This window comes from Cervus canadensis, chromosome 28, assembly GCF_019320065.1.
Source record: "Cervus canadensis isolate Bull #8, Minnesota chromosome 28, ASM1932006v1, whole genome shotgun sequence".
NCBI lineage: Eukaryota > Metazoa > Chordata > Mammalia > Artiodactyla > Cervidae > Cervus > Cervus canadensis.
In genome coordinates, this window is record NC_057413.1 from 26432256 (window position 1) to 26457419 (window position 25164).

General features: G+C 45.6%; 1 protein-coding gene across 1 annotated transcript in view; it reads left to right on the plus strand.

Annotated features, from left to right (window-relative positions):
- ELOVL5 (ELOVL fatty acid elongase 5) overlaps positions 1-24778 on the plus strand; it is a 66197-nt gene extending 41419 nt beyond the window's left edge. Inside the window, exons 3-8 of the mRNA XM_043449412.1 lie at positions 1201-1388; positions 16325-16402; positions 17167-17338; positions 19178-19302; positions 21487-21621; positions 22892-24778. Of these exons, the coding sequence (XP_043305347.1) occupies positions 1201-1388; positions 16325-16402; positions 17167-17338; positions 19178-19302; positions 21487-21621; positions 22892-23035 (842 nt within the window). The 3' untranslated portion in view covers positions 23036-24778. The remainder of the gene's footprint in view (positions 1-1200; positions 1389-16324; positions 16403-17166; positions 17339-19177; positions 19303-21486; positions 21622-22891) is intronic.
- Positions 24779-25164: the final 386 nt, after the last annotated feature.

Genomic DNA, 25164 nt, shown 5'->3' on the forward strand with positions numbered 1-25164 from the left:
TGAAGATCTGTTAGAAGATTAAATTTAATTAAAATTAAATTTGCAAGATGCAAAATAGCTTTAAATAAAAGGAAATGGGGGGTTTTCATAGGTGCATTCACTGTGTTTGTGTTATGTACACATAAACGTACATAAGGGTCTGATGTTAGTTGCTAAGTAGGAACTTGTGTTCTCAGAATTGACAGCTTAAGGCCCAGAGCTGAGAACAAAAGGTGTTAAGAATCCTCTTGTTACTGATGAGTTTGCTGGGGCAGCCACTTCCCTACAGGGCTTCTGAGAAGCACTTATCAGTGAAACCACCATCATCATCACCCTAGCATCAGTGGGGAGAGGGTGGAGGGAGTCTCCCTCTGAAGCCAAGAAAAAGAGACACTGGGAGAACTTAGGGTGTCTGCAAGAAAGGAAACTGACAGTGGTTCCCCAAGAGGACGCATGTTCTACTGAGGCTGTGCTTGTCCTGCAAGGTCAAGGGAAAGAGCCCTGGAGAGAGAGTAGCAAGATGACGGAGCCCGGAGGTCAAAGAAGGGGCTGGTCCACTGTCCTTTTCCTCCTCCTTCCTGCCGAGGGGAGGGGAAAGAAAGGGAGGTAGGAGGTCCCTCTGCATCAGTAATGTCCTTGAGTCAATAATGTAGGTCTTCTCTCTCACACTTCTGCTCTTCTCTTATCTAGTCATTGCTGCTTCACTCACTTTTTAAAAGTTATCGCCCCTGCTGCTGTTGACCATGGCACTCCACAAATGAGGCCTGCTGAATCAGGGACAATCTCTGAGCTGGCCAAGTGGCACGTTTTCTGAGTCCGCACATGCTAGGCAGACTGGCTGACAGTGGGCTGACAAGGAGAGCTTCGGAGCTCAAAGATTGCCATTTCTAGGGTTTCCTTGACCCATGCGTAATTTAGCAAGCCTGGTTAATCAATCCAGTTAGTGAAAAATTGAGCTTTCTCATTTTCTTTAAGATTCTTAAGAACAGATTTTATGAGTCATTTAGCAAAGCCCCTGATAATATGCACATTATTATTTAGAACATGAATGAGAGCCTCACCTTGAGCTTACATACTGAAGTCTCAGTTCCTCTTCGAGTTGCTTTTTTGGCTTGGGAACATTGCGGTTAGAGAGAATTTTTTCATGTTCAAAGCACATTGTTTATTATTTTTATATCTACCTTATTATCACTGAATATTTTTTCTTTTACAACTTTCCAGATACTCGAGTAAAAGGATGGTTTCTTCTGGACAATTATGTCCCCACCTTGGTATGCTCCATTCTGTACTTGCTAATCGTGTGGCTGGGACCAAAATATATGAAGACGAGGCAACCGTTCTCCTGCCGGGGGATTTTAGTGGTGTACAACCTCGGACTCACTCTGCTGTCTCTCTATATGTTCTGTGAGGTAAGGCAGAGGCCGGCACGGCTTCCTCTTGCTTCAGGGTAGCTGTGTCACTGCCTGAATCTCAGTCCTAACTGGAGAAGGCCAGCGGTGGGGTGGGGGAGTGGAGGACAGGTACAGGAATGCATTTTGAGGATGTTCTAAAATCAGTTTTTCAAAACACTAGAGTTATTTGTACAGATGTGCCTTCTGAAATATCTAAAATAGAAGCCTTTGCTACTGATTCTTTTGTTATGTATGTTTTGTGTTATACTCAGAATTAAACATTTTCAGAAACGCTCTCATGCAAGCAAAATACAGAGTAGAAATTGAAGAGAATGCACAAAAACAGATCTGTGAGCATTTTATTAGGAAGCATTTAGTAAATGCCTGATTCTTATTGGGAGGCAATGGGGGGAGGAAGTGGGGAGAGTCTGCGTCTGGTGTAATTGTGGTCAGCCCGCCTCTCTCCATCTTGATCTGATCACTGTCAACAGCTTGGAGATTGGATAAGTTATTTTTATAAAGAGCTGAGAAGAGTAGATAGTGAAGTTGGTGTTTAGGGTTTGAATGGTCTGTGTAAGTTCAGGCCAGATTGTTGCTTCTATAAAACAAAGATGTTGAAAACCAAATTTGATGATCTCAAAGGCTTAAGTAAGAGTGAGAGATAACATCAGAATCAGCACTTAGGCCTGCTGTTTTGACAGCACAGTGAGGCTTTAAAGTAGAAGGAGAGGAAAGCTCTCTCTGGGATAAGCACGATTTATATGCATTTTAGAAGCAGAACTACACTGTTTAGGTTTACAGCACAAAACGACTCCTAAATCTCTGGGGCAGAGAATGATGCCATACATAAAACAAACACTTACAAGTACTCCTGTTTAGATTTTTAACCTTTCATGGTGACTTTAATTCTCCAAGGAGAGGAAAAGGAGAGAAATTAATATGAATCTTGCAGTGATTTCCCCACTAGCCTCGAGCTGTGATGGGGGGTCTGCCTGACTGTGTGGGGATGGGCGGGGGTCTGTGATGCAGGAGCTAGGGGGAAGCAAAGTGTCTGATGGTTAGAGACGCTGCCACAGAGGAAGGCCTGGGTCAGGTTCCCCCACGTGAATTTCATAAGGCAAGGTAAAGGTTTTATGATGAAGAGTTTATAGATGCTATTCTCATTGCTTTTATGCCAACAGTCTGTGAAATGCTTACAACTCCCTTTTTTTGCTTCTTTTCTGTCCTGTTCTAGAGCGAAAGCAGTTTAATTAGCCTCCGAGATGGAGATTGCGGGCCTGGAGGCAGGGGCAGTGACAGGCCTGGGCCCAGCCCTGTGCTCATCTCTCTGTTCCAGGAACAAAGCCGCAGTGAGCAGTCAGGTGTCTCAGAGCGAACCGCATGCTTTCCCATACTTGATAGATAAGAGAGCCATTTCCTTATGAAGGCTCTTATAGAGTTAATTATTACACATAGCAATATTCTAGAGAAAAAGTATTTAAGACTGCTAAATCTTATAGAACTTAAGTTATCTGCCTTATATATTTCTCAAACCCTAGAGATATAATCACAACTTCATAATTTAAGCTCCCTAATTGGCTGGTAAAGAGGGGAAGAAAGTGCTGGGTCACATGCCAAGTGCATGTGACTAAATTTGGGGATCTGTTAATAAGAGTGTTGTAATAGGAAGGACCAATTTTTCCTCCGAGACAGCTTGGTGGGAACATTAGAAAACGTTGAGCAGTATCTAAGCTCTGAATGTGGAGATGTAGGAAATATACAAAGGAGGTTAAATGTGTTTAGCTCACAACTTAGAATACATAGAGAGGTAATGGATAAGGGGACAATAATCCTTAAATCAAGTTTATAAAAATAGAGCCAGAGCAGATATTCTCGAGTTGAAAATTAACCCTAGTATCCACATTAGATGATATTTACTTTGGATTTTGTCTGACTTTTTTTTTTCCTGTACTTACATATCAGGAATATCCTGATAACATATCTTTTGTCAACTTCTAAATTTGATCGTAGCTACTGGTTTTTCCCTTTTTTCTTTTCTTAGCACTTAGTCCAGTGAATACTGAAACATAGGACAATTATGGAGTTTTATAACCGAACAAATAAAAGGGATCCCAGCTGGCCCCTCACTTCAGGGAAATGTGCCAAGAGTTGGAGCCATTGCCTGTGGTCACACCATTGGTGTGGTCATGACCATTAGTCTTTATTTACTCTCCTGCTTATCTGTGTTTTTGGGTTTGTAAAGAATTTTAAAAATAAATATGTAACCATTGATATTTTTGTTTGTTTAATCCTGTGGTATGAATTCATACCTGCTTGACAAAGTTCTGGGTTAATATAAATAAAGTTAACTGTTGCAAGTAGACAAGAGAAATCTTATTTGAAAGAGGGAGATAAAAAGAAAATGAAAGGGGAGTCATTGAAGCTTTAAAATGACCTGAAGAAGGAAAATAACCAAATGACTATCTTAAAACCGTGAAATTCAGTTTAAGATATAGTTTATGCATTTGGTAGAAAGAAAATCAAAAGGAGAGACATGGCTTACCTTTTTTTTAATAATTAAATTTATTTATTTTTAATTGAAGGATAATTGTGTTTGTTTCTGCCAAGCATCAACATTAGTCAGCCATAGGTATACCTATGGCTTTACTTCTAATTACCTCATGAACTTGATGTTCATTTCCAGGAAAAAGGTCACAGATCTCTGAATTAGAAGTATTGTATGTTTGAACAATGATATGTTTTAGATTGGGATTAGGTGTTGTCTGAGATCACAGTCAGTGGTAAAGGCTTGAAAATAAAGTGTCAAGTTACAAAAGAGAAACAACTAATTTTGCATTACTTACTCAGCTTTGTAAAACTGTGTGCTCATAGCAGACATAAAAATCTTGCAAGCCTTTCTACCCACCCTACCCCCGAGGGGCAGGGCATGTTTCATCTGAATGAAAGCCCCACTGTGTTTTCAGATCATCCATATGTCTTTCCCCTCCCTCATCCACAAGATCAGAGAATCCCCACCTGCCAGACTGTGACTTTTCTCTCATTATTCAGGGCTGCACTGGACTCGGGTTTCCCCTGTTGTTCTCAGCCAGCAGAATAACTCCTTAGTTAACATCTCAAACACTCAGGTGGCTGCTCTGTCCTGACCTGGGACTTTTCTGGTGTGTCTGCCATGCTCTCCTGGGCTCTGGGCTCTTGTCACCAACGCAGGGAGGATCTAATTGCTTGGTTTGTCACAGTCCAGAGGGGAGCGTCCCGTGCAGGAATTGGACTCGGCACTAGCAGTGGGAAGCAGAGTCAGCGCTTAGACCTTGAACTTGAATGAAGAGAACTGCTGGCTGCCTTCCTGTATCCTGTCCACTCAAACCCCCAAGACCAGGTTCTTCCTTTCTTTGGGTCTCTGCCCCCTAGAAACTCCCAGTTTCTTCAGACCCAAGCCCGCCTCAGTTTGACAGTCCTTGTCTCATTTCTGAGGACCTGTCTCAAGGTCAGTTCCTCTGTGTCCTCTTGAGGGCTTGGCTCTGAAGCAGTGATCCCAGCCTCTCCTGCCTCCTCACGGTCCCAAGGAGCCGGACGCCTTCTCCCCATCACGGTGTCCTGGGGATGTGCCCTCCAGCCTGTGTCCTTCACATGCACCTCACTGACTGTGGTTACAGTGTTCCTTCCGCATCTTTTGTGTCCCATTGTTAGCATGGCTCCAGCATTGAGACAGAAAAAAGCAAATGTTGGAACCATGTTTTATTAATACTGTAACAAAGATAAATCACAGACTAAAAGCACGATTGTTTTTTCAGTGTTTATTCCCTTGCAGTGAGAACTGTGTGTTGGTGAAGTAGTGTGAGAAAATTCAATGACATGAATCAAAGATTCAGAACATTTAAAATGTAATTTTAGAAAATGATTGGTCGCTAACTGGATCGGTGATCTGAATTGGCATAGATTCACAACTAATTTTTTTTCTTTCCTTTTTCAATCTACTTAGAATTGTAAGTTTGAAACTACTTCAGAATATGGAAAATAAAATCACAGAAATATTTATCTAGGTACCTAACAAATATTGACATTACGGGTTTGAATTTTTTGTTTAAAAAGAAAACATAACAAAAAGGTATCAGAAGTGTAGCCCCTTCACAGATGTAACTTTCTTCCGAAGTGCATATTTCTTTCCTGGCTATGTTTCTGTACATTTTCCACATATGTATGTATATATATGTGACAACTTATAGGATATTCGGAGACAGTTTTTTTTTAAACTTACATGAGTGGTATATGGCTTTATATATACTCTTTTTCAAGTAGCTTTTTTCAGTCAGCATTATGTTTTGAGACGATATGTTGACTCTTAGGGATTTCATTCATTAGTTTTAACTCCTCTTTATTACTTAACTGTTAGAATTTATTAAGTCATTTGATCCATTCTTCTTTGGGCGGACATGTAGGTTGTTTCCAGTTTAACAATGTTGAGTTGAGATCCTTGAAGAATCATCTCCCAACACTATCTTTCTCCTTCACAGAAACTTCATTCTTATTTTGCATTTTGTATTTTTTTGATATAGTACATAAGCAGAGTTTTGTTATTTTCTATTTATTCTCCTAGGCTGCGGTTCTCATGTGCTTTACTAGCTAGAAATTATATGTTGGCATTTGAGGTAAAGGGCTTTTGCAGTTAAGAAGGAACTAAAAAGTACTTTTTTTCTCTCTGATCAGAAACCTCCCCCCCAAAAAAAAACAATGCTGCATTGAATGTTCTTGAATGTGTCCCCTGTGCCGATATGAGTGGAGTGAGTGATTTTCACCAGGCATACACTTAGGAGTTAATGATTGAATCTTGACACTTGTAGTGGGGAAATTTTAATCCATTTTCACTTAGTATGCTCATTATTATTTTTAGAATGATTTCTCTCACCTTCTGTGTGTAAGTTTTCTTTGCTCTTTTGCTTTCTTTCCTGCTTTCTGTTGAACTTTTTTTTCATTTTGCTGATTTAAAAGTTACTTACTATTTAGTAGTTATTTGTAAGTTTTCAACATGCACCTTTGACTTAATAAATTCTAAAGTGAATTGCTGTTTCTACTCCTGAACAATGCAAGGATCATAGATGATTTGGGCTTTGAGCCCCCATCATCCATGATATTGTTGTCAGGGTTTCATTCCACCTCTTTCTGAGACCCTAAACAGTCATCATTACAGTCCGTGCTTACTGATTTTTTTTTTTTTTGTACACAGTTCATCTGTGAAACCTCTTCTTTGCTTTGAGCTTCAGTTTTCTTCTGAAATAGTTCCTTTTCTGTGAAAGGTAAACTCTTAGTCCTTGAGTATCATGTCTGTGTATATATACTTGAATATATTTTAGCAGGACATAGAATTCTAAGTTGGCAGTTATTTTCCCCCAGCACATTGCACATTTATTCCAGAGAAGTCTGCCGCAGTCCCATTTTTGTTTGTTTTGTAGGTAACCTTTTTCTTTCAAGATGTTTCTAAACTTGTGTTTAAGAATAAAAACAAAATGTATCTAAATAGTAGTTCACTCTTACTTGTCTCAGGATGGTGTGCATCCAAGCCAAGGATTCATATATTTCTTAATTTTGGAAAGTCCTCAGGCATTGTCTTCTCCATACTTCCCTCTCCTCCTCCATCAGCTCCATCTGGAGCTCCTGTTAGACGTATGCTGGACGTTCTCACACCTGTGTACTCTCTCTCGAGTTTTTTGCATCTTTCTTTCTCTTCTGCATTCCTCTAATTCACTTGTACTCTCAACCATGTCTAATCTGCTATTTCATCCATTTCTAGCTTCAGTTACTATGCATCTTATATCTCTAAAAATTCACTGCTTGTTCTTTTTTCCACTCCATAACCTGGAAACTTTTCTTTTTTATCCGTGGTTGGAGGTGACTGGGTCTCAAACTTAACCATTTGCTGGTGTTGCTTTTAAAAATAGTCTTTAAAAAGTGTTCTTTCAGCTGTATCTGTGAGGTCATGCCTCTGGGACAATTATTATATCTATGTTGACCTTCTTTTTAAAAACAAAAACTGGACGGTTTGTTGGGTGTCCTGTGTAAGCATCTGAAGCCGATATCGGTGGGGTCATCTCAGGTAAATGTATCTGCCCCAGAGAAGAGAGATTTTTTTAAAAGGACTTGAATATAAGCTCACTTCCTCTTTTCTGAGTTCTTTCTCAGGGAAGCAGCACCTTTATATCAGGGCTTCCTTGGTGGCTCAGACAGTAAAGAACCTGCCTGCAATGTGGGAGACGCAGGTTCCATCCTTGAATTGGCAAGATGCCCTGGAGAAGGGAATGGCTACTCACTCCAGTATTCTTGACTGGAGAATTCCATGGACAGAGGAGCCTGGCGGGCCGCAGTCCATGGGGTCGCAAAGATTCAGACACGACTGAGCCGCTGACACTAGACTCCCCTTGCAGTTAGGCATCAGTGGTGCTGGAGCTCCTCTGCTGGTCCCCATGGCATTTGTGCGTTGTGCTCACAGTGGGGGTGATGGTTGTGCTTTAGTCCAGTTGGCTGCACTGCGAGAACAGAAGTCATTTTTTAATTTGAATCTTCTCATCAAAACGTCCGGGACTTCTTTACAGGGAAGATGAAAGACATCGAGCATTTGATGGGACAGGTGTTTTATTTTCCAGCCTGTCTGTAATTTTGGAGGCAGTGCTGTCGACACATCTCCCCAGGCACCTGGCAGCCCTGCCTCCCCGCCTCTGGCTTTGAAGGTCCTCAATAGAGCTGCAGAGCAGTTGCTCTGGAAACATTATATTCTAAACAACCTTGTTTTTCTTTCCCTTCAGGCTTTCCTAAAATAGATAGGTTATTGTGGGAAAAACCGGATTTGGAAAAACACTTAAAAGACCTGGGCAAGTAATTATTGCATTTTATTTTAAAATGATTTTGTTTACAAAAATATTTTGAAAAAGACATTTAGTACTCTTCTGCTTTTGCCTATTGAACAGAGGTATAGAGAGGCTGAAATGTTGGTGATGTTAATACTTACAAGAAAGGCCTGACTGTTGCCTCAAACACTTCTCACACACAGTTCCCTGACAGCTGAAATTCCTTGCTCAGAAAGAAACCTCTCTCGGGGGGAAGCATCGCCTCAGTTACTTGCCCATCCATTCACCTGGCACTGCCCTAGAGAACGCCTGCAGTGGGCACTCAGAGAGAAGGATGCAGCCCAGACAGCCTCTGCCTGAGCCGCACACCCAGGGGACAGGGAGGGAAGGCCTTTCAGTAGAAACGAAGCTTTGGCGTTGGTCCAGAGCCAGGCTAGACTCTTCTTAACTGACCTGCAGACCTTGGTAACCCGGCCTTGCAGCTGGTGTTAACAAGATGGTGGTAGGCTGTTCAGGCACCCAGTCGTTTCCATCTCTCTGCGACCCCATGGACTGTAGCCCGGCAGGCTCCTCTGTCCATGGGATTTCCATGAATCCTGCAGTGGGTTGTCATTTCCTTCTTTAGGGTTGCCATTTCCTTCTCCAAGGGATCTTCCTGACCCAGGGATCGAACCCACATCTCCTGCATTGCAGGCAGATTCTTTACTGTTGACCCACCAGGGAAGCCCGGTATAACAAGGTTCAGTTCAGTTCAGTCGCTCAGTCGTGTCTGACTCTTGGCGACCCCATGAATTGCAGCACACCAGGCCTCCCTGTCCATCACCAACTCCCAGAGTCCACTCAAACTCATGTCCATTGAGTCGGTGATGCTATCCAGCCATCCCATCCTCTGTCGTCCCCTTCTCCTCCTGCCCCCAGCGCCTCCCAGCATCAGGGTCTTTTCCAATGAGTCGACTCTTCGCATGGGGTGGCCAAAGTATTGGAGTTTCAGCTTCAGCATTAGTCCTTCCAGTGAACACCCAGGACTTATCTCCTTTAGGATGGACTGGTTGGATCTCCTTGCAGTCCAAGGGACTCTCAAGGGTCTTCTCCAACACCATAGTTCAAAAGCATCAATTTTTCGGCACTCAGCTTTCTTCACAGTACAACTCTCACATCTATACATGACCACTGGAAAAACCATAGCCTTGACTAGACGGACCTTTGTTGGCAAAATAATGTCTCTGCTTTTTAATATGCTATCTAGGTTGGTCATAACTTTCCTTCCAAGCAGTGAGCGTCTTTTAATTTCATGGCTGCAGTCACCATCTGCAGTGATTTTGGAGCCCTAAAAATAAAGTATAACAAGGTACCAGTCTACAAATGCTCAGCTAAAGCAGACTCAGTTTGCAAAGCAGGAGTCAGTAGGTAAGCTGGAGATCTCTCTTTAAATTACACAGAGGATGCTCTGCTGGGGCTTCTGTATACAGCAGGAGCAGACCTAGTCACGAGCCTTCTAGTATTTGGGCAGGAAGAGCAGACGCTTGTCTGGAATCACAGCAAAGACATATACAGTACCTGCCTTGTGCCTGGTACTGGTCCCACTCACTCGGTGTTCATCACACGGTTACTGACCCCATCCTGCAGAGGCAAAGTCCTGGGTGGACCTGGGATTCGAGTCTGAGATTCAGGCCATTGTGCATCACCTTCTCAGAACACTGTCTCAGCTTGGGTTTTCTCTCCCAGCCCCCAGCAGCCCCATAAAATAATGAGTGTTTTTTGTGGGACGTGTGGAAGCAGCCTACCAGAAACCACCGCTCAGGAGACTGAACAGTGAGAGAAAGAAACTGCAGCATAAAACAGGGCCCGAGGCTGAAGGATGAGTGCCAGACATACCTGTGTCAGGCTGGTCTGGGGACAAGCTGTTTCTTCGTGCTTTGTTCTGAAGCCGCCTCTAGTGCACAGAGCCTGTCCTTATGACGTAACCAAGAGTATTGCAATCAGCTGTAACCCAGGGGTGTTCCTGGTCCTAAGTGGAAAAAAGCACATTTGGAGGTCATGGGTATGAAATTATCTTAGTGGGCATCCTTCTGCTCTGGACAGGAGAGATGTGAAATTCACACCCACATGCTTTGATTTGACCCTTTTCCATAATAGCACTGTCAAGATTGACTAGCTAAACCCTAGAGAAAAGGTACTTTTCCATTGGGAGTAGCTGATGGTTCATTTTATTTTTTTAATTTTTTTAGACTTTTTGTATTGGGGTATAGTTGATTAACAATGTTGTGATAGTTTCAGATGAACAGCGAAGGGACTCAGCCATCCATATACATGCATCCATTCCTCCCCAAACTCCCTTTCCGTCTAGGCTGCCACATAACATTGAGCAGAGTTCCATGTGCTGTACCGGAGGTCGTTGTGGTTATCCATTTTAAATATAGCAGTGTGTATATGTCCATCCCAAACTCCCTGACTATCTCTTTCCCCCCCTCCTTCCCCCCTCCAGCAACCCTAAGTTCATTCTCTAAGTCTGTGAGTCTCTTTCTAAGTTGATTTGTATCATTTCATTTTAGATTCCACATGTAAGGGATGTCATATGATATTTCTCCTTCTGTCTGACTTACTTTACTCAGTATGACAGTCTCTAGGTCTTATGGTTCATTTTAAACCAAGCATCTGCTGAAGGTAAAGATCCAGTGAAAGGTCTGCTTTTTCATAAAATTATTCATGGTTAGCGTATCTCTGTTGCGTTTTCATTAAGAACTCAGAACAGACAAAGAAGGTCAGAGGAGCTTGGAAGTGCTGTTGGAGATTACATTTGAACCCAGAGTCAGGATTTCTCAGGTGCTGATCCCACCAGCGCCATCGAGAAGCTGTGTGACTTCAGACCACACACTTCGGTATTCATCTGTTTCCTTAGTAAAAACATGAACTTGTTCCAGGTCTAACAAGTACATGCTTGTACACGCCCACAGGGACAGTCAAATCTGTGAAGAAGTCAGCCTCACACACTATCGGTGGTGTTGCTTATTTTAGCAAAGTCCCTCGGGTCCTGGGATGGTTGAATTTCAGCATGGTTAGTGTCTGTTCTCTTTACCTTTCATTCCGTTTCTGCTTAGATGGATATAACCACACAGCTCATCAAACTCTCATCACTAAAACCATTAGCCCCTTTTCAAAAGGGATCATCTTGTTGCTCTGAGATCTTGGGATGTCAAGTGAGTGACTGATGAGGGCCACACAGGATGACAGTTTTCTGCTTAAAGTGTTTCGGATGACCTTGTTTTCTTGAGATGCTGTGGTAGTATTTCAGTAAGTGCCATGGAAGTGGTTATCGTAGTACAGGGTATGTGCCCTGTTTGTGGTTAAATTGTGGTATTAGATGAGAAAAGTCATCTCTCTCCTAGAAAATCAACTCGAGGTGGTTCACTCCATGAACTGCATCATCCAGACCCAGTGGTGATGTTCCCCTCAGTTTTCTTCTTTGAAAAGATGCATGAAACCACTTTGCTTATTGAATTTGCCTCATAAGGAGAGAAGAACGCTTCTAGCTGGGCTTTAATTATCGCTCTGCACATGCTCCTGGCCTGACTGAAGTTTGCTTTACTCCAGAGAAGGGGCGTGATGCTTCTCCGCAGTGCTGTGTGTGTCTTGGTTAATTGGGAAAAGCCAGGTGTAGGGTACCTGGAGCTGCCTTGGTTGCTCTTGGAGTGGCCGGCGGGATCAAGGGCTGCGGAGGGTGGTGGCCAGCTGCTCGCTGTGGCCTGCTTCTCCATTGGAGCACAGCCCTGCCCTCTCAGGGTGATCCTCAGAAGTCAAGGCTGAGCCCCGCTGCCCTCACTTCCGGTGCGCACCGCTGGCCCCGCCCCCTGGGCCCTCCCCCAGGCTGCAGTGTGCTGAACCTTCAGGGGCGGACCAGAGCCACTCTTGGGAGGAAGCCAGGCCTGGCGAGAGCATTGTCTCCTCCGAAGCACTCCTCGCAGGCTGGAGGGGAGGCCAGGCCTTGGCTCTGAGAGCCTCTGGGCTGTTACTCAGACACACTGTTTTCTTCTGATGGGAACAGAGACACCAGGGTCCTGATACCGGCCACTTTTACAAAAGGTGGCAGAGACACTTAGACAAGTCAACTCAAACTCCGGTGCTCGATCCCCATGTGTTAAGTTATCCTGCCCCCTGCCCCCCACCGCTCCTTTTTTTATCCTATCTCTTTTGAAGCCAGGGATATTCAAGAATTAAAACTTTCCATGTCCCCGTAGGACATCTGATGAGGACTGATTTTCACCTTGTGAACAGAAGACTTTTTTTTTTTTTCCTGCAAATAAAGCATCAGGTCTAGATTTAAGGAACAAGAAGCAGCACCTTGAACTCTGTGGTTAGTTGGGCAGATATTTGTTCAGCATCTCCTAAGTATGAGTACCCCCTGTGCTGGATTTTGTGGCTGAGGGAGCTGCAGCCAGTGCCGCCAAGAGCTTAAGACAGCATGGCGTAAGACAGAGCCAGTGACACAGGGCTTAAAGATCATATAAGCAGGTAGGTGTAAGTCTTGGAAGGGTAGGCCCGGAGGCAGGAGACCAGGCTTGAGCTGGAGTGCTCACGGGAGCAGTCATGAAGAAAATAGAATTTTAGCAGACCTTTGAAGGATAGAGAAAATTTTGAGAGCTGGAGCCAGAGAGCATTGCAGTTGAAAAGGATAAAGTAATGGTTTCCAGCAGTTACTGTGGTTATCTTTTCTGCCAGGCTGGGTGATATAAGCCTTCCACACTTCATCTCATTAACTTCCCATGACAGGCGGAACAGGAGACAGTCTTTATCCTATTTGAGGAGTGAGGAAACGAAGACCTAAAGAACTGCTGTCTGTTTTTGTAAATAAAGTTTTATTGGTTTCCTGTTTTATGGTATTTTAAGTGCGTGCGCCCCCCACCCCCACCGCCACCGCCATTCGTGATATAAAAGAACTACAAGTTTCTTTTTTCTTTAAGCCTACCTTTATTTGGGGGGCTTCCCAGGTGGTGCAGTGAAAGAATCTGCCAATTCAGGAGACTCAAGTTTGATCCCTGGGTCGGGAAGATCCCCTGGAGGAGGAAATGGCAACCCACTCCAGTATTCTTGCCTGGATAACCCCATGGACAGGGAGCCTAGCAGGCTACAGACCTTGGGGTTGCAAAGAGTCGAACACTACTGAGCCCAAGCACTAACTAACTTATTATTGTTGTTCCTTAAAATTTCTTTGGCTGGGAGAGCTCTTCATTGTAACTTGAGGGCTTAGTTGCCCCACAGCATGTGGGATCTTAATTCCTGGACCAGGGATTGAACCATGTCCCCAGCTTTGGAAGGAGTCTTAACCACTAGACCACCAGGGAGGTCCTTCAAGTTTCTGTTTTTAAGAGAAGGCATCTGTGAACAAAGACTTTACATTCTCTTCTGGTGTATTTGCAAACATTTGCCCCTTCTTACTGTCAAGGGGAAAAATGCACGTACTAAGAGCAGATGCCCAGAAGTGGTGTTGAGTTCGCTTTGAAGTTTCTACACTGTCTACTCTCTGCTCCTGTGATCAGAAACGTCAATTCAGGAAACAGCCCACTGGGCTCAAGGTGCGGCGGAGGTGGGGGTGCGGTGCACTTTTATAGAAGAGAAACAGATTTTGCCGTTGGAGAACGTGTCCCACCTGGAGAGGATCACACCTGTGACCTGGGCTTCTTTGTCTCCATCCTTTAATCCAGTGGAGTTCCAAAAAGTTCTTTTTCCGTACCCTCCAGCACAGAAGATAATTTATCAGTTCCCTCATAGGATAGAAGGAAGGGCAGCAAAGAACACTGAGTTCTATCTCCCCTCAGGTTTCCAGCCTAGCACAAGTGCTACACACACACACACACACTCTCTCTCTGTCTCTGCTTTAGACTCAGGCTTTATTTCATGATTGCTGGGACTTGTAATAGGTCTGTATGCAGTATGCTTAACTGATACGACTTTAGAAAGGGAAAGACCAGAAAGATACTACACCTTCCAATAAATTCTCTGTGGGTCTGGTTTTTCGAAGATAGTAGAGTATAGCTTACATGTGACCTGTTTTCAAAAAATCTTAACATAGTACTGTAAAAAATTAAAACAGAACCTTTGAAAATAATTTAATCCAGCCTCCTCCTCTTAGAGTAAAACATGATCAAGGTCTAGGGGGATTTAGGTGACTTGCTAAATTCTGCTCCCTACTCCTGGATTATTTCCATTATAAAATGGTGTGTTCTGAATCACTGTGCTTGTCTTTGGCCACATAACTCGTGCTTTTTTCAGGTGCAGAAGGTGACAATGCAAAGCAAAAATAATAGAAAGGAAGTTAGTAGAAGGAAAGTCAGATTGAGGCAGGGTGTTGAGAGTGAGCACAGTGGCTACAACCACTACTAGCTTCTATCTTGGAGGTCAGACTGGATGGAAGTTGAACTGTTTGTCCTCAGACCCTTGTGATCAGCTGATGTTCCCTGTATGCAACCCCTGCCCCAAGTCATGCTCTGTGGGAGAACCTTGAGGTTCTCTTGTGTCTCAGTTACTCTTTCTCACAACACTGGTAGGCGAACTGTTTCTTACTGGAATCAGATAACATGGAACCAGTGGCTCCCACTCCTAGTTGCACATTCCAGTTGCCTTGAGTGTGTTGTGAAAGGCCCCACAGTGGCCTGGAGGAGGCCAGGCATTAGTCATTTTTAAAAGTTCCCCCGGTGAGCCTATCATACAGCTGGGATGGGAACCACTGTTTAAAGCCAGTGGTTGTGAAATATCAGTTGCATTGAAAATCACCTAAACAGCCTGTTTTTACACCATGGAATTTCACACCGAACAATGTCTGATTTGGTAGGTCTAGGGTTGGGCCCAAGATTCTATATTTCTAGCAAATTCCTGGGTACTCCTGGGAGAGGCTGCTGTTGGGTGGGAACCACATTTTATAAACCACACTGTTAGATTCTCTGGGGTTTTGGTTCTGACGGTCCAGCTGGGGCCCTGGCATTTGCATGTCACTTGAGTTCCCTTGTGATGCTCATGCAGCTGGACTGGGGAACATGCTAAGAACCACACACTGAGGCCCCGGGGCCGGTTCCTCATGTGGGATCCACGGATGAGCTCAGGCGTGAGGTAGACCACCTCTAATTTCTCCTCCCCTGCCCTGTTGACCACCAGAGGGAGGGCCGCCAGGAACACTTGAGGACGCCAAAGCTTCAGAAGGAGGTGGTGAGCTGCAGTCTACGTGGAGAAAGAGGCACATCTCATGGGTGTCTGGCTGGCTGGAACGTAGTGGATAGACAGTGTGGACATGCACAGGGGCTCGGATCACACGTTCCCTCTGGAACAGGTCCTTAGGTCTCGCCCAGCAGGTAATGACCTGGTGTGGCAGCTGAGGCCCCCGCGGAGAGCTGGTGGCCCTGCACTCTGCCCCCCCAGGTCAGGGTCCTCTCTGTGGCCCCACAGTGCCCACTCTGCTGCAGGTGAATTCTGCATTGTGGGCACAGCTCAGTTCTCGGAGGTCTGAGCCATGAATCTGCAGGTGACGCAGGAAACAGGGAAGAGGCTGAGGCTGGGCTCAGCTGCCCCAGGCTGGCAGCAGTGCTTCTCTTAAGTGAGGGCTCCAGTCCAGCCTGAGGTTCACCTGGGAACCTACGAGAAATGGGAATTCTTGGGCCCCACCCCAGACCTGCTGGACGCCCATCCCATCTGCCTTTCGACATGCCCTTGACTTCATTCTGGGCCTACACATTCAGGTTTGAGAAAGCCAGTGGTTTCCCCCGAGGCTTTGGCAGGGCAAGACCCTGATCTGATCAGAGAGGAGCCCACAGATGTCTGGATCCCTTGGGCCTCAGGACCGGGGAGGTGCTTGTGACGGAGGGTTCTGAAGAAAGGCGGCCTGGCCAAGCAGGGCCTGTGGAGGCGGCTGCCGGGGCTCTGGGCCCGCCCCTCAGGAAACTGAGTCCCTAGTGGACTCGCCCCGGCTCACCCTCCTGTCAGCACGGTTTTCTTGCCCAGAGCACCCTTGACTCCGCACAGCCCACAGTCTGCACAGACTCTCAACCTATGAAGTCTAATTGAACAGGGCGTCTTCTGGTTCTGATTTTGTTGGTGATTGGCTTTTTCTCTCTTTTTTCCTTTTTTCCCCAGTTAGTGACGGGAATATGGGAAGGCCAGTACAACTTCTTCTGTCAGGGCACACGCAGTGGAGGAGAAGCCGACATGAAGGTACTGGCTCTTAGTTTTCTTAATAAAGAAATTGTACAAGAGACAAGATGGCCGTCCAGGTAATCCCTGTGGACATATTTTAGAAAGAATTTTAAAAGCGGTGTGTGCCTGTGGTAAGGGAAATTAAGCAGCCTGGAAAGTATAGGAGGGGAACTAAAATCTCCCTGTCTGCAAAAGTGAGTCCTGTTAACAGCTTCCAGGGAAGACAGCGTGCATGCGCTTACCAGTATTTGCTCTCTGTTTACACAAACAGGTTCATCGGGGTGACGTCTTTAATCATCACCTGAGTGTGATCTGTAGAGTCCAGCTTCCATACTGGAGTATTTTTCAGGGTTTTGTTTTTAATAAAAGGTTGCAGTCTACCCTCAGCCTGGCAGTCACTTCCTCAGAGCCCCCGTGAAGAACCCCCTGTATGGCATTTAACTGGGCAAAACACAGCACTGGATATCTAGATTTCTTTCCGATTCTGCCGTGTGTCCTGTCACCTGCTCCACGCCAGCCCCTGAAATCGGAAGTACCTTTCTCATGGTTTTCCTCCTCCTGATGGCTCCAGAGAGAACAGGCAGCCTACAGGAATTTGTTAAAAGTCGTGAAGGGCATGAAGCCCTTGTAGAGCTTGCCCTGCCTTCACAACCCCCCCAACCCCCCAGGTGTTCTGGTCGAAGGCCCTGCAGAGAGACTAGCTTCAGCGGGGCCAGTGGTGCGGTGAGGTCCTAGGGTGGGCGCACAACCCAGCAGAGACACTGACAGCCCCTTCGTCCTAGATCATCCGCGTGCTGTGGTGGTACTACTTCTCCAAGCTCATCGAGTTCATGGATACCTTCTTCTTCATCCTCCGCAAGAACAACCACCAGATCACCGTCCTGCACGTGTACCACCACGCCAGCATGCTGAACATCTGGTGGTTCGTGATGAACTGGGTCCCCTGCGGCCACTGTGAGTCTGAACGGCTTTGGGGACAGGTGTGAGCAGAGAGGCTGAGTTGAAACTAAGGCTCTGAGAGGAAAGGTGCTGCTTCTGCAGGTTTCTAGGTCAGGCTGTGGTGTCCAGATTTGACTGTGGTGTCCAGATTGCCTTTAATGACACTCCACGTGGCCTGTGCACTCAGCAAGCCAACAGATCCTTTCTCTGATTTGAGGCACATCCTTTGCTGATGTGGCAGGATGAGGAAAGACCAGATTCCCAACCTGGGGCACTTGAACAAATCTGGACAGAATTCTCTGTTCCAGGATGTTCATCCTTGTTTGTGTACACATTTGGAAGGTGTTTGACACGGCAGAGACAGACCAGGAAGATGGAATCGCGCCAAGGAGTGGGTTCCAGAGAACAAACTTTTGCTGCAGTACCTCAGGGCGTCTGCACATCCTCTGACATAGTGACCCTCACGTTTCTGAAACGTGTTTAGCTGGGCAGCTTCTGGGACAAACACCAACATTTGAAGTAAATTCTCTAAGAAGGATGTGGAAAGCTTGTGATCTGGAAGTGTCCCATAGTTGCCTATGATTAAGTTGTCCCCGTCGAGTTCAACCCAGGAGGGCTAATATGGCCCAGTCAGAGTTCCTGATATCCATCACCGACAAACTTGATCCTCTCAGTCTGCTCACATGTTTTCCCGCAGGATAGCACCACCCTTGATTAACTTAGCCCACCAGGATGCACATAGTCAGAGGAATCTAGAACCAGCAAGGGCTTTCCAAGTACAGCTCCTTCCACTTTGGGAGAACCCTGAGACAGTAGAACGGTTGGTAGAGCTCACGCCCCCTGGCTGTAGGTTACCTGCCTTAACTTTCTAATAGAAACGGCACCTGCCCACATTTTAAAGTGTGTTAGTCACCCAGTTTTATCCGACTGCTTGTAACCCCAAGGACTGTAGCCTGCCAGGTTCCTCTGTCCGTGGAGTTTCCCAGGCAAGAATACTGGAGTGGGTAGCCGTTCCCTTTCCCAGGGCGATCTTCCTGGCCCAGGGACTGAACCCGGGTCTCCTGCATTGCAGACAGATTCTTTACCATCCGAGCTACCTGGAAAGCCCCACTGGAAGAAGGCTTTAACTGTCAGATCCCACAGGATGACAAATGAGAAACAAGCAGAGAATGGATGTGACTCATCCAGGGTCACACCCCCAGTTACTGTCATAACCCAGCCTGACCACAGAGGGAGGGGAAAGCTGGTTGCTTTGCTTGGTTGCTGGCTATGGGGGCAGAGGACGGAGAGTCTGAAAAAAGACCGGGTGGTTCTACTGGAAATGACAAATTGTGACGTAAATAACGGGTCTCTCATCTCTAAGGAACTGGGCTCTAGACTCTCTCTTACTGATAAGAATATATGGCCTCTGCACCACAGCCCTCCTCCCCAGACCTCAGCAAATGTGTAGAGACGGCCAGCTTTGAGCATCCCACCCTTTGCGGCCATCTTTCCCAAAGGCTTCACTGCCGTATCGGAGGCACTTGGGCAGCATCCTCTGGGAGTAGGTGGGAGCCTGGCGGCAAAGCCTTTAGCTGCCACAGCGGGATGGGTGGTTCCTGACTCCTGGCTGAATGCCCACCTGGTAGCTGACCCTGGGCTTAAAGCCTCTTGAAGGCTGCCAGCCCAGATGGAAATTGATTTCTGATCACACGCCCATGCAGTGCCAGCTTGCTGGTGCAGTGTTTGCCTGTTCAAAAACATTCTTTTTTTTTTTTTTTCCATTTTTGAATTTAAAAAGAATCTTGGGTTTTGTTACCTGTCACATACGGAACACTGATGTATCCTCCTCACCAATTCCCTCTGTTCCTACAGCTTACTTTGGCGCCACACTTAACAGCTTCATCCATGTCCTCATGTATTCGTACTATGGCCTGTCGTCCATCCCGTCCATGCGGCCGTACCTCTGGTGGAAGAAGTACATCACGCAGGGGCAGCTGGTGAGTAATGCGGCCTCTTTCCGCCAGGACTTGCTGCCTGGGGTACACCCAGCTCTTCCTGGGCTGCCCTTGCTGCCCTCCTGGCTTCAGTGTTGTTGACTAGCTCCTGAGAGGTGCCCTTCCCATCCTCCCTCTCTCTCGATCCAGTTAAACACCTTGAAGTAAGCAGAGCGGGGAATTCCATCCATTTCAGTCGATGGAGACACCACGCCGGTGGGCAGGCATCTGGTTGAATTGGAGAACAAAGACTAAACTTAATTCTCTGACTTTAAGTTCAGCCCTTTCTTCTTAGTTTGTGCACAGAACATCCATGTGTGTCCGTGTTTTCTAATTATAATCTAAATCCAAGGTGCAATCTGTGTACCTGTGTTTCCAGGAGTGCCAGGATTTGCTGGGAGAAGCACAAGTCCAAGGTTTGCTAAGTCGATTCAGTCATGAATTGACTTTTTGCAACCCTGTGGACTGTAGCCCACCAGACGAGCCCAGGGTGCTAGTAGGTTACTAGGCAGCAAGGATGCAGGTGCTGGGTGACCATTCAGCCCGTGTGGTGGCGGGGATGGCACTGCAGTGCCCCAGGTGACAGCCCCCTTCCTGGGCCCATGTCCCAGCAGCTGTTTGTACTTGATGGTTATTTCCCACCGTCCTTGTTAAAGCTTTCCTTGGTTGTCAGTATACTATACAGCCTTTTCCTCCTCTTGTGATTTCTTTCATAAACTGATTAATAATACTATCATTACTGTTCAAATGCTGACCTTCCTTGAGCTTACCGCGTGCTCATGTCAAGTGAGCAGTTTTACAGGAATTGTTCTAGTAGCCTAATTTCATGTTACTATCCCTACTTTATAGAGGAGGATGCGGAGGCGATAGTCTAGGGCTAGCTGACTTGTTGACATTAGATGTTAAACTGTTAGCCCTGGTCTTGCCTTCTTAACACATTCTTTTCTAAGGAAACCAAGCTGATTCAGATCCCTCTGTGTCAGTTGTCAGTCTTCAATATTGAAAAATAACCATCTGGGGAAAAAAGAAAATTTGAGAAGACCTTCTGAGCTGCTTATGTGTTTGGTGTTTCATTAGCACCTCTTTGCCGGCTTCTGGACAGTCCTTGTTATGTCCCCTCACCCACCTGTGAGGAAGGGTCACTGTTCATCAGCCTCCTCCTTACACATGAGAAGTGATGCCAGGGTTGACTTGCTGCCCGTAGTGTGGTTCTGCTGAAGCCACATTTAGAGCAGGCTGGAGAGCCGGTCTCCTGTTGGCCTCTGCCCTTTGAAGTGGAAGATTGCAGCCGGTTTGCCGGTATTTATTCTATGCGCCACTACAGTTACTTCTCAGTCTAGAATACTTACCTTAAAAAAAGGAAACAACAACAAAAAAAAACCAGTTCCCTGCATAGAAACACTGGAAGGTGGCCCGAAATCCAGGGGGCAGAGCCTGGCCCTTCACTGTCACCCCTTAAAGATGCCCGTCCAGCAGCTGTTGCTTATCTTAACCCCTTCTTGCTGTTTCCCTGCTTCCCAAGATGTACCAGTCAGAAACAATCTATGGAATTAGCATTATATCCTAGGAAGAGAGTAAGTCTGTCTCCCAACCCCAGCCTTCACCAAATCAGAAGGTCCACGGATAAGGATGGGGAAAGGGTCCCATGAGATTGCACATCCTGCAGTGAGGTTCCTGGTCCCTCTAAACATACACCCCATGCCCATCCTTCCTTTGTGAAGAATAAACATCTCCTGTACTGCATTCCTGAAGTGTGTGTGTGTGTTGGGTTTTTTAAACATGTTTCCTTTTTTCCTCCTTCCAGCTTCATTGAAAGCTAATTCACATATAATACGGTATAAGTTTACAATGTACAACATAAGGATTTTGATGTGTGTATGTTGTAAATCTACTCCTAGCACTTCCAAATATACAATGAAAGTGTTGCTGGCTATTCCCCGAGCTTTAGAGAAGGTGACTTAAGCAGTTGGAAAGGGAGGAGTGTATACGTAAGACAAATACAGATGCATAACAGCTTTGGGATACGTTTAGCATATGCCTCCTGATTTTGAAATGACCTCTGTACCTACAGAAAGGTTAGTAAGTGTCCATTCCCAAACTCAGGGGTGCAGGGTAGAGCACCCATTTGGCAGACACCTTGACCGTGGGCCATGGCCGCATATTCAGCTATGTCTGCTCCCCACCCAGCTTCAGTTCGTGCTGACCATCATCCAGACCAGCTGTGGGGTCGTCTGGCCGTGCACCTTCCCTCTCGGTTGGTTGTATTTCCAGATCGGATACATGATTTCTCTGATCGCCCTCTTCACAAACTTCTACATTCAGGTAAATCTCACTCTTCTGTGGTGGTTGGGATTTGGGGTCCTTGCAGCCAAGGCCCTCATTCATTCCTTTATTGAGGAGCCCCTGCCTTGGCGGGAGCGGGGTGGAGGTGGGGTCACTGCCACTGTGGAAGGTGCTGAAGTCTGGCCAGACCTTGGAGTTCTGGGGCTTTGGCACAAGAGGCTCCGGGGCCCTGTGGGAAAGCAGAGCTGTCCCATTCTGCTTCCCTGGGGCTGCTGCAGACATGGCATAGTGAGTCTCAATCTCAGTCTCTCAGCCCCACTGCCCTAAACCCCAGGGCTAAATTAAATATCTGAAGAATTTTCCATTACAGTACCCAGCTACAGATAGAAATCAGCCCTTTTCCCCAGTTTTCTTACACTTCCTCTCCCCACTGCTCAGGCTTGGGGGCGCAAATCATTCCCAAGTGCATGATGTGGTATAGGTTTCTGCCCACAGAAGGGTCTGTTTAGGGCTGATACCCTGACCTTGTGTGGTCACTGTTGGCTCTCCTACGTCCCGTTACCCCTGGGTCTCGTGTGTGTCTGCTCAGCAGGGCCTGGCTCCGGGCAGGCACAGGGGCTGAACAGGAGCAAAATAAGAGGCCCTGAGCAGAGGCAGGAAAGCCAGCTCACATGCAGCAGCACCACCCCCCTCCATGCCCGGCCGAGGGGTGCCCAGCACACTTGCCCCTCCCTGCGCCCCCTCCAGACAGACAACTTTTCCCAGACATATCTGGGGTGGCGGCTCTGAGTTGCATCTTCCTCCTGCCTGGCTGGTAGCTCATGCTACACTTCAGGGCAGTGACAGATACAAGGGAGGTTAAAGAAAAGATGGGGTCCAGTGAAGCTGAAGTCACACCTGTTTTGACTGCCATTCATGGCAGAGTGCTTTGTAAGTAAGGGGCCAAGACAGTTGCTGAAGCCATGAGACAGTTTTGAAGGCAGAGGATGTGAGTGACAGCAGGAGACAGCAGGGCAGAGCCGAGTGAAGTGTAAATTGTATTTTCAACCTAATTGTCAAATAGCATCCATACCTCTGCCCATGACTCAGTGAACATACCCAGGCTGAACCTCAGAAAATGAAAGAATGATTGAAACCAGTGGCAAAAAAAAAAAAACACACATTTTCCAGATCACTTGACCACAGACATTGCTTCTTAATATGGTGACACCGGTCCCCAGAGGCTCTAACCCCGGCAGTAGGGATGTGGCTGGGCCCCACCCCGACCCCCATCCCTGCTGTGGCCCCCATCTGCCCTTATGTGTTGCAGACCTACAACAAGAAGGGGGTCTCCCGGAGGAGAGAGCACCAAAAGGACCACCAGAACGGCTCTGTGGCCGCCGTGAACGGCCACACCAGCAGCTTTTCTTCCCTGGAGAACAATGTGAAACAACGGAAGCAGCGGGAGGACTGAGGTCCGAGGGTTGGCAGCCTCTGAACCGCATCATCTGATTGTAAGCACATCTGAGTTGTGCCCGATGCTCGTTAACAGCTGCTGTAACTAGTCAGCCTACAATAGTGACTCACGTAGGACCTCTTCCATCAGTTCCAAACCCCTAGAAAACGTAGACAGATTATCCAATTAGACGTAAGATTTTTTAACATTTCTGGGCTCTCACCGACCCCTGCGCTAGACTGTGGAGGGCGTGTTATTGTAGTACACGACACTGCTGTTGCCTTATTAGTTATAACATGATAGGTGCTGAATTGTGATTCACAATTTAATAACACTGTAATCCAAACTTTTCTTTTTTTTGTTTTTTTACTGTAGATCATGCATGTGATTGTAAATTTGTATAATGTTGTTACAGTAGAGAAACACACATGCCTTAAAATTGAAAAAGCAGGGCCCAAAGCTTATTAGTTCAATTAGGGTATGTTTCAAGTTTTTATTCATTTCTAATAGCTCCGTTCAGAAAAGTCAACAACCGTGATTATGAAACTTAACGTGTGACACAGAACTTCAGGTGACTTGTCCGTGTGAAATCGGCACCTTCAGTTTTTGTAATGTGGCTTTAAATCAGGCAGGTTCAGATCTAGTGGAACAGTCAGTTTAACTTTTTAACAGATCTTATTTTTTTATTTTGAGTGCCACTGTTAATAATGTAAAAAGGGAGGGAGGAGCTAAAGCAGTCTTGATGAAACTTAAATATATATTCTTTGTCTTCAAAATTTCAGGAAGTGTGTAGGATGAGTAGGCCATTTTAAATTTCCAAAGTGTAAGTGTTTTTATACAGGAAACAAAGCCCATTTTGCTTTCCACTTAGAGAAGATGTATACTTTTCAAGAGACATGACTAAACAGTTAACCATTTGACAGAGGCCCGTAGATGAGCAGTGGGGGGACTGGTTGCCAGGGTCCAAATTTGGATTGATTTCTATACTGCTATCTATCTGTTTTGACACAAACTTCCTTTGAAAATGTGCCTAGCTTACCATAATGAATGGGGAGGGGTGGGGTGGGAAGGACCTTAGAAAAATTCAAGGTAAAATTAAGCAGATAGCTGCAGCATGAGAGAACTGGAGAGCTGAGTAGAGATGATTTGGTTAATGTGAATCTAATAGCACCTGTAAGGTTTTTTTTTCCTGCTCCGACTCTATAAAGATTTGTTTAGAAATGCTTGTTTAAAAATAAGACTGCTTATCCTAAAATCATGTCTCATACCCTAGAAGCAGTGGTCAAACAGATAAAGACTGTTGTGTGTGTGTCATTTTAAAGTGTTGAAATTTAGCCTCTGAATACCTTCTCCACTGGAGGAAAAAAACATTCATTGAACCACTCGTGACACATCTGAGAAGGTCATTGACAATGTATAAATGAATGGTTTGATATTTATGTAAATATCAGTTTATCATGCTTTAATTTTGCACATTCATGTTACAGGGAGCCAGTTGGGTTCTCTTAATTAGTCTTGTGGGTTTTCTGTTTGGAAGGAATCACGGCATCTGTTTACATTTACCTTATCAAATCTAGAATGTGTATATTTGTAAATGTATGTCTTCCTAGGTACTAGTTTGAGAATGTCTTTACATATTTCAACACAGAAACTATAACATTCAATAGTGTGCTGTCAAAGTGTGCTTAAGCTCATCTAGATATACCCACAATGTTAAATAATCTCTAAAATTAATCATTAAAACATTTTTGATTACCTGTGCTTGGTTTCACATTGTTAATATGCTACTAATTCTGAAAGACTGGAGAAAAGTCTGTTTTCTTCACCATCTAGGAAGTCACCCGAAAAAATGATGTAAATAATTCAGTTTGGAAGGTTATACTGTGGCTCAGCTCTTATTAGGAGGGATCCCCACATCGTTAGGCATGGTGGTGGCTGCACCCCACTTCCTTCCTCTAAGCCTTCCCTGGTTTCCATACTAAAGACCCCAGCTCTGAGCCCACTCCTTTTTCTTCCCTCCTCTCCCCCTTCCTCTCCCCAAGCTGTTAGAATTACTTCCCTAGATCTAGACCAGAGGTTTGCACATTTTTTCTGTAAAGAGTCAGCTACTGCCTGTTTTAGGCTTTGCTGTCCACACTGCTCAACCA